The 14,854-nt window shown below is 41.4% G+C and overlaps 3 protein-coding genes across 5 annotated transcripts; 2 read left to right on the top strand and 1 right to left on the bottom strand.

Moving 5' to 3' along the window:
• The first annotated feature begins 350 nt into the window (after nucleotides 1–350).
• On the top strand, nucleotides 351–3,475 carry tubb4bl (tubulin, beta 4B class IVb-like). The gene is made up of 4 exons (XM_086183914.1): nucleotides 351–546; nucleotides 1,332–1,440; nucleotides 1,886–1,996; nucleotides 2,085–3,475. Exons 1-4 carry the CDS (start codon nucleotides 490–492, stop codon nucleotides 3,140–3,142), a joined length of 1,335 nt encoding a protein of 444 aa, XP_086040040.1. The 5' UTR covers nucleotides 351–489; the 3' UTR covers nucleotides 3,143–3,475.
• A 1,866-nt stretch (nucleotides 3,476–5,341) lies between these two features.
• Nucleotides 5,342–9,401, bottom strand: crb3a (crumbs homolog 3a). Of its 2 annotated transcripts, none has more exons than XM_086184589.1 (5): nucleotides 9,083–9,401; nucleotides 8,865–8,954; nucleotides 8,511–8,692; nucleotides 6,242–6,288; nucleotides 5,342–6,156 (listed from the first exon to the last, which is right to left on the bottom strand). In XM_086184589.1, exons 3-5 carry the CDS (start codon nucleotides 8,596–8,598, stop codon nucleotides 5,947–5,949), a joined length of 345 nt encoding a protein of 114 aa, XP_086040715.1. In that variant the 5' UTR covers nucleotides 8,599–8,692; nucleotides 8,865–8,954; nucleotides 9,083–9,401; the 3' UTR covers nucleotides 5,342–5,946. The 2 variants fall into 2 exon arrangements, with proteins under 2 accessions (XP_086040715.1, XP_086040714.1); XM_086184588.1 differs by having other exon boundaries at nucleotides 9,127–9,401.
• Nucleotides 9,402–10,412: 1,011 nt separating this feature from the next.
• asf1ba (anti-silencing function 1Ba histone chaperone) lies at nucleotides 10,413–14,340 on the top strand. 2 transcript variants are annotated; one of them, XM_086184438.1, is made up of 5 exons: nucleotides 10,413–10,807; nucleotides 11,800–11,915; nucleotides 12,159–12,335; nucleotides 13,538–13,749; nucleotides 13,853–14,340. In XM_086184438.1, the coding sequence occupies exons 1-4, from the start codon at nucleotides 10,699–10,701 to the stop codon at nucleotides 13,727–13,729; spliced, it is 594 nt and encodes a 197-aa protein (XP_086040564.1). In that variant the 5' UTR covers nucleotides 10,413–10,698; the 3' UTR covers nucleotides 13,730–13,749; nucleotides 13,853–14,340. The 2 variants fall into 2 exon arrangements, with proteins under 2 accessions (XP_086040564.1, XP_086040563.1); XM_086184437.1 differs by having other exon boundaries at nucleotides 13,538–14,340.
• The last annotated feature ends 514 nt before the right edge of the window (nucleotides 14,341–14,854 follow it).

Raw genomic sequence — 14,854 nt, 5'->3', positions numbered from 1 at the left:
TCCATCTATGGCTGATTAACGTTTAGAGAATGTGAATAATGACCTCTCTATGCAACACTGAGCTACATCAAGGACTATTTGATGTTTTCGTACATTGTAGACATTCGTGTGTGTGTGTGTGTGTGTGTGTGTGAGAGAGAGAGAGAGAGAGAGAGAGAGAGAGAGAGAGAGAGAGAGAGAGGGAGGGAGGGACGGAGGGAGGGACTAAGAGGATGGGATGGCGTGGGTCCATTCATTCTTATTGATGACTGTTGCAGCTTCTCGCATCCTATCCGCCATTTACACGGCTCTTGGTTCCTCCCTCTCTCCTCCGGTCTTTGGTTGCCATGGCGATGACGTCAAGTTGCACCACCGTTTCAGCCCAGTAGACGCTCTCAGAGGCGGCGCAACAAATCCCGGACAATCGACAGCAGGGGACATCACTCTGTGAATTTCTGCTTCTCTGATCCCCAGCTCCTACTCGACCATCCTCGCCTCCATCTGTCCAAAATGCGCGAAATTGTGCATTTGCAAGCCGGCCAGTGCGGAAACCAGATCGGAGCAAAGGTATTCTAGTGTTTACTCTGATCATTTACGCTTTTCTGGTGAGATTTGTGCAGGCGTTCAAGCAGCCACCCCCCCCCTGAGAAGAGCCGTCTAATCCATCCTGCAAGAATCTTCGAGAACGAATCCAAAGCGTGCCTGTTTCCTTGCGTAAAGATGCATTTGTGCATCTAATGAAATTGCATTCAAAAGCTCTCTGCCTATTGGTTCTCTCTGCAGGTTTGACAGAGTACTCAGGATTAGTGCACGCTTTAATTTGCAACAGATTAAAAGATTTGTGCATCACATAAGAGAGATTTTGCTTGATAAATTCCTAAATTTATGTTCTTTGGCTTTTCTGCCTTCCTGTGGTAGTGATGTATATAAACAATTTAGTAGTTGTAGTACTAATGTTCTTCACAGGAGCTGCCTACCCTCCCCCCTTTGATTTTGTGACCTATTTTTTTATCTCATTTATTTCAAGTCAGTTGATGTTAAAAAAAAAAAGTTTTACTGAGTATTATAAATTATGACATAACATTAATATCGCAATAGTAAAGTACGTGGGACATTTACTTTTTCTTAGCAATCTGCTTGATTCCTCAGGCTGCATACTGAACTTCTGACCCTGCGTGTCACTAGAGAATTTCATATTTTTTCAGATTTCTATATTTAGTGGTATTAGTGTGTACATGTGGTGGGTATTAGTGTTGAAGAATAATCTAAGTGTTTTGAAGCCTCTTTATAGTCACCTTTGGCTGAGTCACACCTGTCTCTTACCTGTGCCCAACCACACCCTCTTTTCTTAGTTCTGGGAGGTGATCAGCGATGAGCATGGCATTGATCCCACTGGAACCTACCATGGAGACAGCGACCTGCAACTAGACAGGATCAGTGTTTATTACAACGAGGCTACAGGTAGGCTGCAGAGTCAAATGCACCATTAAGCATCTATAGGGATGGGAACCGGTCGAGATTTTAGCGATGTTAATGCTGTTTTAGTTCAAGTCTTTGTGAACTCCCTTATTCATTCCTGATGATTTTTTTTGTCTGTGGAAAAAGATAAAACATACGCAGGGTCACCAACTGTTTAAAGTACACACATGTTGAATAAATTCCTTGTCTCTTCCTTTTCCACAACATAGACGCGTGACATCATCGTCCTGCAGTAGCAACAGTCAAAAAGAAGCATGCCAGCATTTGAAAGGGGTTCAATAAGTTTGGAGTCATAAAATGTTGATATTTAGGGTTAAATATTCTGGTTTTCAATTCAGGTTCCTATATACAAGTTTGCAAGGTGACATTTTTGGATTAACAGGCACTGAAAATGTATCAAGGAGTTGTTAAAATTGCCTGATTTCAGGAGGAAAGTATGTTCCCCGAGCCATCCTGGTAGACCTGGAGCCAGGAACAATGGACTCTGTCAGGTCTGGTCCCTTCGGTCAGATCTTCAGACCTGACAACTTTGTGTTTGGTAAGTTCTGAGGACATCATCATCTTTGTATGTGTACCTTTCTTGGTTCCTACATTGGCTTGATGAACAATAATGTTCTTGACTGCAGGCCAGAGCGGCGCTGGGAACAACTGGGCCAAAGGCCACTACACTGAGGGAGCTGAGCTGGTGGACTCTGTTTTGGACGTTGTGAGGAAAGAGGCTGAGAGTTGCGATTGCCTCCAGGGCTTCCAGCTCACTCACTCCCTGGGTGGGGGCACTGGCTCTGGTATGGGCACCCTCCTCATTAGCAAGATCCGTGAGGAGTACCCTGATCGCATCATGAATACCTTCAGCGTGGTGCCTTCCCCCAAGGTGTCCGACACCGTGGTGGAGCCCTACAACGCCACGCTCTCTGTCCACCAGCTAGTAGAGAACACAGATGAGACCTACTGCATTGACAATGAAGCTCTCTATGACATCTGCTTCCGCACACTTAAACTCACCACTCCCACCTATGGAGATCTCAACCATTTGGTGTCTGCCACCATGAGCGGGGTGACCACCTGTCTGCGTTTCCCTGGCCAGCTCAACGCTGATCTCCGTAAACTGGCCGTCAATATGGTGCCCTTCCCACGTCTGCACTTCTTCATGCCAGGCTTCGCCCCCCTCACCAGCAGGGGCAGCCAGCAGTACCGCTCCTTGTCTGTGCCCGAGCTCACCCAGCAGATGTTTGATGCCAAAAACATGATGGCTGCCTGCGACCCACGTCATGGCCGCTACCTCACAGTCGCCGCGGTGTTCAGGGGCCGTATGTCCATGAAGGAGGTCGATGAACAGATGCTGAATGTGCAGAATAAGAACAGCAGCTACTTTGTTGAGTGGATCCCAAATAATGTGAAGACCGCCGTCTGTGACATCCCACCCCGTGGCCTTAAAATGGCTGCCACTTTCATCGGCAACAGCACAGCCATCCAGGAGCTGTTCAAGCGCATCTCTGAGCAGTTCACTGCTATGTTCCGTCGTAAGGCCTTCCTCCACTGGTACACCGGCGAGGGCATGGATGAAATGGAGTTCACCGAGGCGGAAAGCAACATGAACGACCTGGTGTCTGAGTACCAGCAATACCAGGATGCCACTGCTGAGGAGGGCGAGTTTGAGGAAGAAGGAGAAGAGGAGGTGGCATAAAACCTCAGCCTAGACTGCTACCAAACTCATTTCACCTCACCCATCCTCCAACACCATCCCATCCATCACTCTCCACTACTCAATTACCGAATGGCCCACCATACGCTGACAAACGGTCGCCATCTTGACTGATGCTGCTCTAGAGTTAGACATTGTGTTAAGTGATGCTAGTGAAGTTTTTGGTACAAATGTTTTCATTTGTTGTGAATGCTCTGAATTATCGACTCCCCTTCATCTGCCCTGTCATTGCCTTGAGGAATTTGAACATTAGTGAATTTAACTGTGAAACCTTGAAATTGGAGGATTAAAAATCTGATTAAAAGGTCATTTTTACTGCCTTTGAGTCTTTGTACATTGGTTTAGTATCTGTGCTGCGCTTAGCCTGAAGGTCAGATTCATCAAGAGAGTCACAATATAATATTGGGGTCTGCAAAATGTCTGCAAACTAATATTTGACTCCCTTTATTCATCAAAGTGCACAGGACAATGCGATATAGCACAAAAATTCTGTAGTATAATACTGGAAAGTATGTCAAATATTTCATCAGTTTGTGAAAGACAGTTGCAGCAATTTACAGGGAAACAAATATAATTCCTCCGAGGCAGAGCAGCAACCAAAGGGTCACTGGTTCCATCCTCACTTCCGCAGGTAGCCATGTCTGAGTATCCTTGAGCGAGATACTGAACCCCTAATTGATCCTGCTGGTCCTGCAACGGACTGGCGACCCGTCCAGGGTGAACCCCTCCCCCGGCAACCCTTAATGGATTAATAAATTGGATGGATAGATGGACAAATCTGACCCTTAATTTAAAGGTAAACGTGTTTTCTGATTAAAGCCATTGAAAGGACAAAATGACAAAAAAGTATAGTTCTCTATTTATATAATTGTCTATGTAGTTTTAATTTCATCGACAAAATCTGGACTAAAAACTTTCAACTATACTTATTATATCAGGTATGTTGCCTAAAAATATTGAAACTGTGCTCAAAACTACTATGCAAAATCAAATATCCACAAATATTGAGGGACTCCATGATTCATGACGAATAAATCAAGGTCAAATATTTACAGATGTCTTTGGCCAAGATACGACAAAAATGCTCAGACTTTTAGGCAACTAAAACTTGAGGAAATACAAACTAGGTGAGGATGACTAATTATTTTGTGCTCCTAATGAACTAAATTGATGTAAATCTCCCTTTAGTGGAATCTCTAAATATGATGCAAGTTTTCCCTATAATTCAGAAACTAACAATCCAGCATGAGGATGGAGGGAAACCATCATAGTACTCACAGTAAATCCTGCCACTACGAATTAATTTAAGGAAAGGAAATTCAACTTGGACTGCACGGCTCTCCCTGTTCCTGCGTGGGTTCTCTCTGGTACTCCGGCTCCTTCCCACCATCCAAAGACATGCAATTGGGCACGAGGCTGATTGATTCTCTAAACTGACTGTAAGTATGAATGTGAGTGTGAATGGTTGTTTGTCTCTCTATGTTGGCCCTGCGATGGAATGGCGACCTGTCCAGGATGAAACCCGCCTCTCACCCAATGACGCTGGGACAGGCTCCAGCACCCCCCCCCCCCCCCCCGCGACCCTTAATGTAGGAATAAGCGGAAGACAATGGATGGATGGATGGAAATTTAACTTGCAAGGATACTGAGAAGAGGCTATGTAGTATGTCCCTCTTGTACTCTCCCTGATAAAGTGGCAGTTTGATTTAAAGAAATGGACAACATCGAACCAGGTTCCAAATATCTTAAGAAATAAAAAACACATTCATGTGAGACTGTACTGTCTCCAAATTATTGTTCACACACACACACACACACACACACACACACGCACACAATGGTTTCAGTGTTTGACCGACTTTCTCAGGTGCTTGGCTGAACTTTTCACACTCCACTACATAACCTCCTTATCGACTTCTTATCATGCACAAACACATAGCTCCTGAACTTTTGTAATGCTCCTGAGATCTAACTTGTTGTTGCCTCTGATTTCAATAAATGATATTTAATTAAACGTTCATTTGATTGTGCACTTGACTGAATTGCATTAACCTTACTTTCATGAACGTCGTATGATTTTTAATAGGCGATAATATCCCGAGTACCTACGTGTAGTTACGATGTGCATTTTTTTCTGTCACATTTAATCACAAAAGACTTGTGCAGATATTTCATTTATTTAACAAAGCATAAATAAACATGCAGAGACTTTTGTAAATAGAATTTCCTGATTATAAGGCATTTGGTTGATGTGATTGAATGAAAACTGTTTAAATCTGACATAAAATTATTACCGATTGAACACTTGGCGGTGTAAACAATTGTTTGCTTTTGCTGAATTTAATTTTGCATTAAAACCTTTCTGCCACATACAGCAGGTTATCTAAAATCCATTCTTTTCGCCATAATAAAATGTTGAATTACACTAATATGTAGGCAATATCAGTCTGCTTGTGTTAAACTTGTCAGCAGCAAAAATAAGTTTCAGTAGAAAATAATTTGTGAGGGACAGAATCAAAGTCCAACGGTAAATGACAAGGAAAATTTCTGAAAACTAAAATACTGTAATTCCTGTTTCATTTGAGCTGAAGAAATGTTCACGACAGTTTTAAGTGTTCATATGATCCTCCAGAGGATCCATTCATCCATCTGTTCCTCCTGTCAGTGCCATGAAGGCACCATCCAGTGCTTGTGAAATGAAGCGGTAAGTAAATGCATCATGTTGCGATGCCTCACGCTGGCCGGTCTGTCTTCAGGCAGAGAGCATTATCACCAAGGACAGGATCTCAAATGAGTCTTTCCTCCTTTGGTAACTTCAGTGCATCTGGTGAAGCGACGCTGCGTGTGCCGCTCTGTTCCTCAGCACTGGGTCTGTATGTTCCTTCAGTCTGTCTTTTCTTTTTCACCACACAGAACAGCCAACCAAGAACAGCCGAGACGATGGCGAGGATGCCCAGGGTGACTATAGGGGCCACAATAGCAGCAGCGTTGAATCCCTGCAAATGGAAAAATAATAATCAGTGTTGGCTGATGTTTCATAGTGTCTGGTGTTATTTAAAAAGAAACAGAAGCTGCACTCACTGTAGAGTTACTAGACTTGATGCCATTTGAAATGATGGTGAAATTCCCTGTGGAAAAAAACACAAACATCGGGTGTACTGAGGAAATCATGCAAAATCTTTCCTGGCTCATTCTGTTCTACAGTCTGGATTCAGGGTCTACACTTTGATCCAGATTACCTCCACTTGTTCATTGTAATATCACGTGCCTTTCCACCAAGTTTCATAAAAATCTCCACATTAGTGTTGTCAAATATTCTTCTACACACTAGTGAACATGTTGATGGAATAAAGACTACATACAAGGGAGGGTGTACCATTTATTAACTAAATAGTTAACTAATACTCTAGGATTCTTCTGACTAGTTGCTTGAGCTGATACACAAATGAATGCATTTGACTAAAATTAACTCAAAGAAAGCAGGCATAGGCAGAGGACACGTGTTTGTACATTAACCTGGTTGCTCAATTGCGCAAGTAACCAGGTTAATGTACAAACACGTGTGCGCATGTGCATCCTGTGTCTATCACCTGCTTTTTTCTAGTTGAATACTCTCACTCACTCAATGCCAACCTAACCGCATTAGATGCTAACGGAGTGCTATTTTTGAACTAATTAGTGTATGTGCGTTGTTTTATTTTGAAAGAGAACACTGAATTTTTCTCTCCACAACGATCAGAGTCCCTGAATGTGTTGCTATGCTAGCATTAGTAGTAGCGTAACAGTCCACGGGATGAGAAACAACACGTCTCCATGTTCAATTGCATATTTCCATCCATCCATCGTCATCTTCCGCTTATTCCTACACATTAAGGGTCGTGGGGGGGCTGGAGCCTATCCCAGCGTCAACGGGCGAGAGGCGGGGTTCACCCTGGACAGGTCGCCAGTCCATCGCAGGGCCAACATAGAGAGACGAACAACCATTCACACTCACAGTCACACCTATGGTCAATTTAGAGTATCAATCAGCCTCGTCCCCAAATTGCATGTCTTTGGACTGTGGGAGGAAGCCGGAGTACCAGAGAGAACCCACACAGGAACAGGGAGAACATGCAGACTCCACCCAGAAAGATCCCGTGCTGGAGCCGGGACTCGAACCCGGAACCTTCTTGCTGTGAGGCCACAGTGCTGACCACTGCACCACCGTGCAGCCCCAACTGCATATTTGTTGTTAATAATTCCATATTCATTCTGCTAAACTTGGACTGTAAAAGTTATATGTAGCATAAAACATGTACTCTCATTTTTGCACTCTGCACAGTTGCACTCTTTTCATATACTTATGAATATTAGCACATGTACTGGTTGAAATAGAAGTATTGTAGTTTTATATGTGTATCATTCTCTTTTCCCACGAGTCCAATTCCTTGTATGTGTGCATACTGTATACATAGCCAATAAATTTATTCTGATTATAACAGCAGTTTGAAAACACCTAATTCTCCGCAAAATCTTTTTTGCAAACAAATCCCCGCAGATGAACAAAGCCGGGTCTCATATCAGTTGTCGTGACTGTGTCTTCAAATGGTTTGCATCAATAGAATCACATGAATCTTACTTTTCCAACAGCAGGCGACATGAATAACAATTTAAAGATACATACAAACATTTTTACTGAGTACTAATGTTTCCTCCTTAATGCAGTGTTAACGTTATTTTGTCTAGCCTTGGAAAAAGAGAGTTTCGATTCTGTTTGTGGCCATTTTTATCTGTAACAATCCGTGCGACTACCCCGTGACATCATGAAACTTCATAGTAACGATTCCACAAGCAGAGCGAACCAGGAGGAGAAGCTCAGGAATGTGGAGTGTGCTGCGATCTCACACTCGGCTGAGTCTAACACGGCTGAAATACGCCGAAAAATAACTCATCTAATTCTCATCTGTTGCTCATGTGTTTGTTCATATTCACGACTACAAAATCACCTCGGATTGTTGTGATGAGAAAGTTTGGTTTTTGGAAGCCCTCCCCTGGATTTTCGGAGTCAATGATTCACCAGAGTGAATGGTAAACTTTACAAGGACAAAAGTACAAGCTGATAAGAAAAAAAAGTCAGAGGTTACAGGTAGGGCAGAGGAGCAAAAATTGTGAAGCTTTTGTGGAGTCTAATGCACCTGTTTCTCAACCGTTTTTATTTCTTTTGTTCATCTGATGATCTTAAACTGCATCGGCAAGCCTGTGCATGTTTCACACTCTCTCTGGAGGTTGTTGTTTTGTTTTTCAGGACTTGCATGTGCGTTTGTGCGTAGGTGTAGTCATGTCTTCTTTGTGTGGACGGTTATTGACTCACCCCAGACTGGATTACTGCTCAACACCAGCAGTAAAACACTACCAGCCACGAAGCCAGGTGTGGCCAGCACATCTGGACTCACTGCCATCCCAACAGCCGTCACCAGCTGGGCCAAGTGATCATCAACTGGGGTCCATGTCAAGAGGTTCAGCTTTTTTCTTTTTGTGAGGATGAAGCGTCTCCTTTGAATGGCACAATATTGTCACCTTATTTTGACACTTTTCAGCTGAGTCAGATGAGCAGTGAGTCAGTCACACCACAAACTATAAATAGGAGTAACACTATAGACAAAAAAGCTGTCATAAATCTCTCCAAAAAAACAGTGTAAAACGCAACCTCTGTTTAAGCACTCACCTTGCCCAAGCTGCTCTCAGGTGATCGAAACCAGAATGTCCTCCTCACCAGGGAACCATGAACCACGCCTCACCTTGTCACAAAATGAAACTGTAACAAATGCATTAATCCAGTAAGAATTACGAGAAATCAAAGCGGCGTCGCTGAGATACTTTGAATCCTTCAATTCCGGACTGGTATTTTGTATAAAGCAGTTTTGTTTTTTTTAACCGACCTACCTAAATCGCCATTGATCACATGATCCCGTTTGGTGTTACGTTACCTGAGCGCAGCTACCTGCAGCAGAGTGGACAGATCCTCCTTTGTACAGAGTCGGGGAAAAAAACGCAGTTTAGTCAAGCAGAGAAGAGCTTCTCCTTTTTCCATTACAACAGACTAAAGTTAGTAATAGTAGCTTTTATCTTAGTGGCCTGATTTGCACTTCTCCCCTCCGATATATGAATGAAACTCCACTTCAGTCTCGGTGCCACTTGCTCTCCCTGCTTGTTTGACCGTCCTCCCGCTTTACCTAGCAACCTGTATGATGGAGGCTGTATGAAATAGCGCCTCCGTCAGGTTTCATGTTCCCCCCACACATGAGAAAGGATATCAACATTCCTGAGATATTTTTTGGATGAATTCGGCGGCCAGCTGGTCCAGTGTGCTCTAATCCACGCCTAATCCCCCCTTCTCAGACTCGGAGGGGCAAAGAAAATGAAGCATGTGGTGTTCTGATCGTTTTTTGTGCTGGAAAATCACTCGCTTGCAGAGAAGTTACTCGCTATTATGTGTATGAAATGTAATAATCCAACTGTGTGAGTTACTGAATTGGATTTGACAGATTAAACCACTCAAAAATGTGTTTTTATGATGGTGTTCATTTCATATGCCTACTGGCATACAAGGGCAGGAAAGTAGTAATGAGTGGTTGCACTTCATAACAATAAACATGAACAAGAAAATATGACCATAAAACTAAGTAGTATTTATACGTCAATATGTGAATGGTAAATCAATTAAATATTCAGTTAAAATGAAATGATCTTGAAGAGCAAGCATATGCCAACCGAAAATATAATAATAATAATAATAATAATAATAATAATAATAATAATAATAATAATAATAATAATAATAATAATAATAATAATAATAATAATAAAAAGGCCTTTATAACAAAATATTTCAACAGTAAATCATAATCATGAGGTTAAAAGTTTAAATTAAGATTTTAAAAGTCAGAATCATGAAACAAAAAGACAAAATTATGAGATAAAAGGTAATGGCACTTAGGTAAATGGTAAATATCATGAGATATATAAAAATCCAAATGATGTGATAAAAGTAATAAATATGTGATAAGAAGCCAAAATTATGTAATTAAATAAAAAGATGTGTCAAATATGATCATAATTAAAAGTTATACTTCTGACATTTCACCACATTTATAGTTTCAGTCATATACTGTATTGGACATGTCTATTCATGTCTCACAGTAATGAAAACATTTTTTTTTCTGCCACAAGTGGGCATCGCCTCCCCAATCCTCCACAAACACTTACGGCTTGCCGTAGTCGCAGAGAAGCCTGGGTAGGTTGTCCAAGCGGCGGGAGAGAACGGCGTATTAATTCTCAATTTTGGGGGGGAAATTTACTATTCCCATCATCTGTACCTGTATAATTTGCATTTGGTGTTACAGACGAGGTTTAATTTGATTTAAATTCCTAGTTTTGCGGCTGATAGATTTGAAGTGGTTATCTGTTTGTGCAGTGTTGCTTTGACAATATTTCCCGGAAAAGTGTTAAGCGCGTTTGTTTGGGATTAGCATCATTTTAGCACCCCAACAACAACAAAAATGGCGAAGGTGCAGGTGTTGAATGTGGCTGTTTTAGATAACCCGAGTCCCTTTGGAAATCCCTTTCAGTTTGAAATAACATTTGAATGCATGGAAGACCTTCCTGAAGGTAAGAACCATCGCAGAATTGTTGTAATTAGTGTGTGTAGGAGGTCAAAGCGGGAGTCTGTTCGAAATTGCTAACAGCTAACTAGCTAACACCATAGCTGATAGTACACTTGTGAAAAATAAACCAATGTCCCACTGCATGTGTTTCTTTTGGTAGTCACATCTCTAAGTCAGCTTAACTGTGGTCTGATCGAATGGAAAACATGATCTTTAAATTTTTCAATATCTGCGTTAGGATGGTTGTGGTAACCATTTACGTCTACCGGCTCTACTTAACATTCATCGATTAATTGGCAACATAAGCGACCTCTGGTGAATGTGTGAGCCACGAAAAGATACACTTTTGGAAAAAATCTCAACCGCCTAAATATATTTACTCAATGCGGAAATGACATCATAACCGACAGAATATGAGGACTCCTGCATCGTCGCCTTATCAGACATTTTTAAGTGACGCTGCGAACGGATGAACTTTAACCCGCATCACGGCTCTCCAGATCTCACGTGGTGGGAATTATTACGTGACTTCTTATCAAGCGGAATAGCAATCTAAAAATAGATTAACAAGGTATATTATGGCATCCTAAAGCCACAATTGTAGAGAGCGCTCAGAAGGGATACTTGACTCTAAAGTGAAGATGCAGGCTGTATCTACTTAATCTCATGCTGATAGGTCGATTTTTTTTTTTTTTAGTCTTCAAAACACTGCTGGAGTTCAATGGGAAAATAGGTTGAAGTAATCTAACAAACATGAAAAAACTAAACTTTACCCAAGTGTTGAACTATGCCACAAGTTGTTCTGTACTCAACTTCACCCATCCTTCCATCCGCATGTGAGTGAGTGGGAAGCACTGAATTCACTTTTTGGGTGTATTATCCCTTCAAGTTGAGGAAAGCTACGGTCTTATTATTAACAAGTAATTAATTATTTTTAATCTTTTTCTTGTTTGCTTGCTATATTTTTGTTACGTAACTCTTTGTTTTGTGTTGTAGACTTGGAGTGGAAGATCATTTACGTTGGCTCGGCAGAAAGTGAAGAGTACGATCAAATCCTTGACTCTGTCTTGGTTGGTCCTGTACCCGCTGGAAGACACATGTTTGTGTTTCAGGTGAGGAAGGCATCTGTGCTTTAGCCATGAGTGACTTGTTGTCAGAATAGTTATAACCCGACAATATAGCTTTTCCTCTTCTTTTTTTTTTAACAATTATCTCTGCAATAAATTGTGTAGTTGTATCACGAGTCTGGTGCCATAATCTCCATTTCACAAGTAGGGAGTATCTGTAATTAATGCATACAGACACATTTTATTGATTTATCTTTGTACATTTTAATTGTGTATTTGTTTCAACAGGCAGATGCACCAAACACTGGATTGATTCCTGAGAGTGATGCTGTTGGTGTAACCGTAGTCCTGATTACCTGCACATATCGTGGACAGGAGTTCATCCGCATTGGTTACTATGTGAACAATGAGTACACAGACCCTGAGCTTCGTGAAAATCCACCCATCAAACCAGACTACACTCAGGTCAGACTCACAGTTGCTTGCAAGGCAACTTGAGTTATTTTGATTCCACACATCACCCCACATTATGATGCTTTATTTCTGACTTTTTTGACGTTTTCGATAGCAACATAAATAAATCTCACAAATCTGTCTGGTGGGAGTAAAATTGAGAAATCAACCCCAAAAGTGTATAAAGCAATCTACTCCTGAATCTGTGGCACATGGTGCAATAAGACATCACAGAACTGAGCTTTTCTTTTTGAGGTTTGGAGCCTGAATATTGCAGCAATCCTTTTAAGTCTCACAAAGTACAAATAATCCTTTAAAATTCCCTTTGTTGTATAATTAGTTAAGTAGAAATTCTGCATTTTGGTCTAAATTTAACTTCTCTGCAATATTTTTCTCATCAATGTAGCTTTTTACATACAGATGGATGACAAATGATATGAAAACCTTGCAAATCGTGTTAGCAAAGGACAATGGTGCACATTACCAACAGCTGGAATGCTCTTTGGCACAGAACATACACATGTGAACCAAACTGGGGGAACGAGCACAATTCCTGCAAAAGTGATTTCCTCATTTAGTGTCTCAGTGCTCAGCTACTTTCATACGTAACTGGAAGGGCCAAATTATATTTATTATGTTGCACTTGCTTGTCATCATTTCTCTTCTAATTTTCCTTGCTGGGAAGTAGTTAAGTTTCTCTATTCATTTATCCATGTTTTTCATCTAACTTTCCACTGAAAATTTTAAAATTTACTCTGAAGTGCAAAGACACACATGACCAATGTTGAAGAACTAGCACCTTTGATGCCTGACTTTGGAGTTGCTTCATGTTGTCTGTCTGGGCCAAACAGTTGCACTTGAACACACTACAGGGACAGCAGCCAGCTAGCACATGCTGTACACTCTGCACTTACATAAGAAGAAACAACTCTCATACCAGCAGGTGGAGGTAGTTTATGTTAGTCATTATAAAAGGGAAACATTAAGACCTCTGACTGTGGCTAAAACAAAGTAGAGTTTGCCTCCCATTTTCACATTAATCCTGCCCTGCTGCTTCTAATCGAGAATATGTATTGTAATCAGTTTCAAATGGCAGTGGCAATGAGATGACTTTATTGCCTGATATTAATTAACAGCTGAATGTTGACCTGTGTCAAGGGCCTTCTCTATCTACTTGCACAAAGTATTTATCCACATTTCTCTTTTCCTTTCAGCTCCAGAGAAATATCCTGGCATCAAACCCACGCGTCACCAGATTCCACATTAACTGGGAAGGCTGTGCAGAGCGAATGGAGGACTCTGAAAATGTGGATCCCACATCAAACTCCATGCTCCCTCCATCCTGCCTTCCCGGCAAAGCCCCTCCCTTGGGACTACTACCAGATAACTCCATGGACTGCCTATAGAGATGACCCCTGCCTGAAAGGTGATGACTCACTACTAAGACCTTTTTTTGGGGGGGGGGGGGGGGGGGGGATGAATGCCTAAGGACATTCCTATGTGGATGTACTGATATCTTTGCCTTACAGCTGCCCCTTATTTCCCTGAAGCTTGTAAAAAATGGACGGTCACCTTGGGCTTCAGATGAGTATTTTGTTTCAAGGATTAGAAACAACTCGTTGGAATAATGGCTACATAAAGGAGGAGTTTCTTGCCGTGAAGCAAAACAGAATTAGTTTAACTGTGAACTGATGCAGCTGAACTGAAGAACACAAAGCTGTCCTGGTTCACCTTTCGTCCTTCATTTGTTCATGGAGAGCGGATTTGAATCTGTATAAGTAGATTTCAGCACTGCAGCAATAGGCAAATAAATTTCTATATTTTGCTCTCTCTCCAGGAATTTGATAAGTTGTCATTATGGTTTTGATCAAGTTACTTTTGCACTTATAAACCATTTCCCTTGACTATTGCAGGGTTTGTATGGGCTATTTTACTTCATTCATGTTTTTGTTTTCTTTTTTCTGTTTGCAACTTTGTGTTCCAAAATAAAAACATTGATTTTGTAATGTAAGTGTGACTTAATTACTCTGCAACTGTGAGCTGTTTTTTCTTGAATGGTCCTATTTTTGTCATTAATGTTCCAATATAGAGGACAGCTTGCAGAGCTTAGACTATGGTAGAATATAAATAGATTTTAATGCAACCACAATGGACAGTAATGCTTTATGACTGGACACAACTCAAACAATATCTGTGTGAGTAACCCCTTATTTATTCACATTTTACTAAAAATAGCACACGTTCACGTCACACCCAATCACTGGATCGGTCGGGCAGAAGGAGTGGCGAGGCTGCAGTGACTGGTTTTGGGTGAAAAAATGACGCCGTAAAGAATTAAATGATAATAAGATCATAGGTCCTGAGGTGCGTCGTGGAAAAAAAGTCTTTGTGTAATAAATACAAAGGATGTTTAAAACAAAAAGGGGGAAAATAAGATTGCGTTCCAGTTGTGGTTTGTATTGGCCACTAGTAGGTCTGAGAGGTGGGAGAAAGCCTTTAGCTGCCCAATCAAATTGGCGTAATAGTTGCAT

The sequence above is a fragment of the Aulostomus chinensis genome, chromosome 18, assembly GCF_037954235.1.
Source record: "Aulostomus chinensis isolate RoL2024-O1b breed Wild chromosome 18, RoL_Achi_v1.0, whole genome shotgun sequence".
NCBI lineage: Eukaryota > Metazoa > Chordata > Actinopteri > Syngnathiformes > Aulostomidae > Aulostomus > Aulostomus chinensis.
This window is presented reverse-complemented; position numbering and strand designations above follow the sequence as displayed.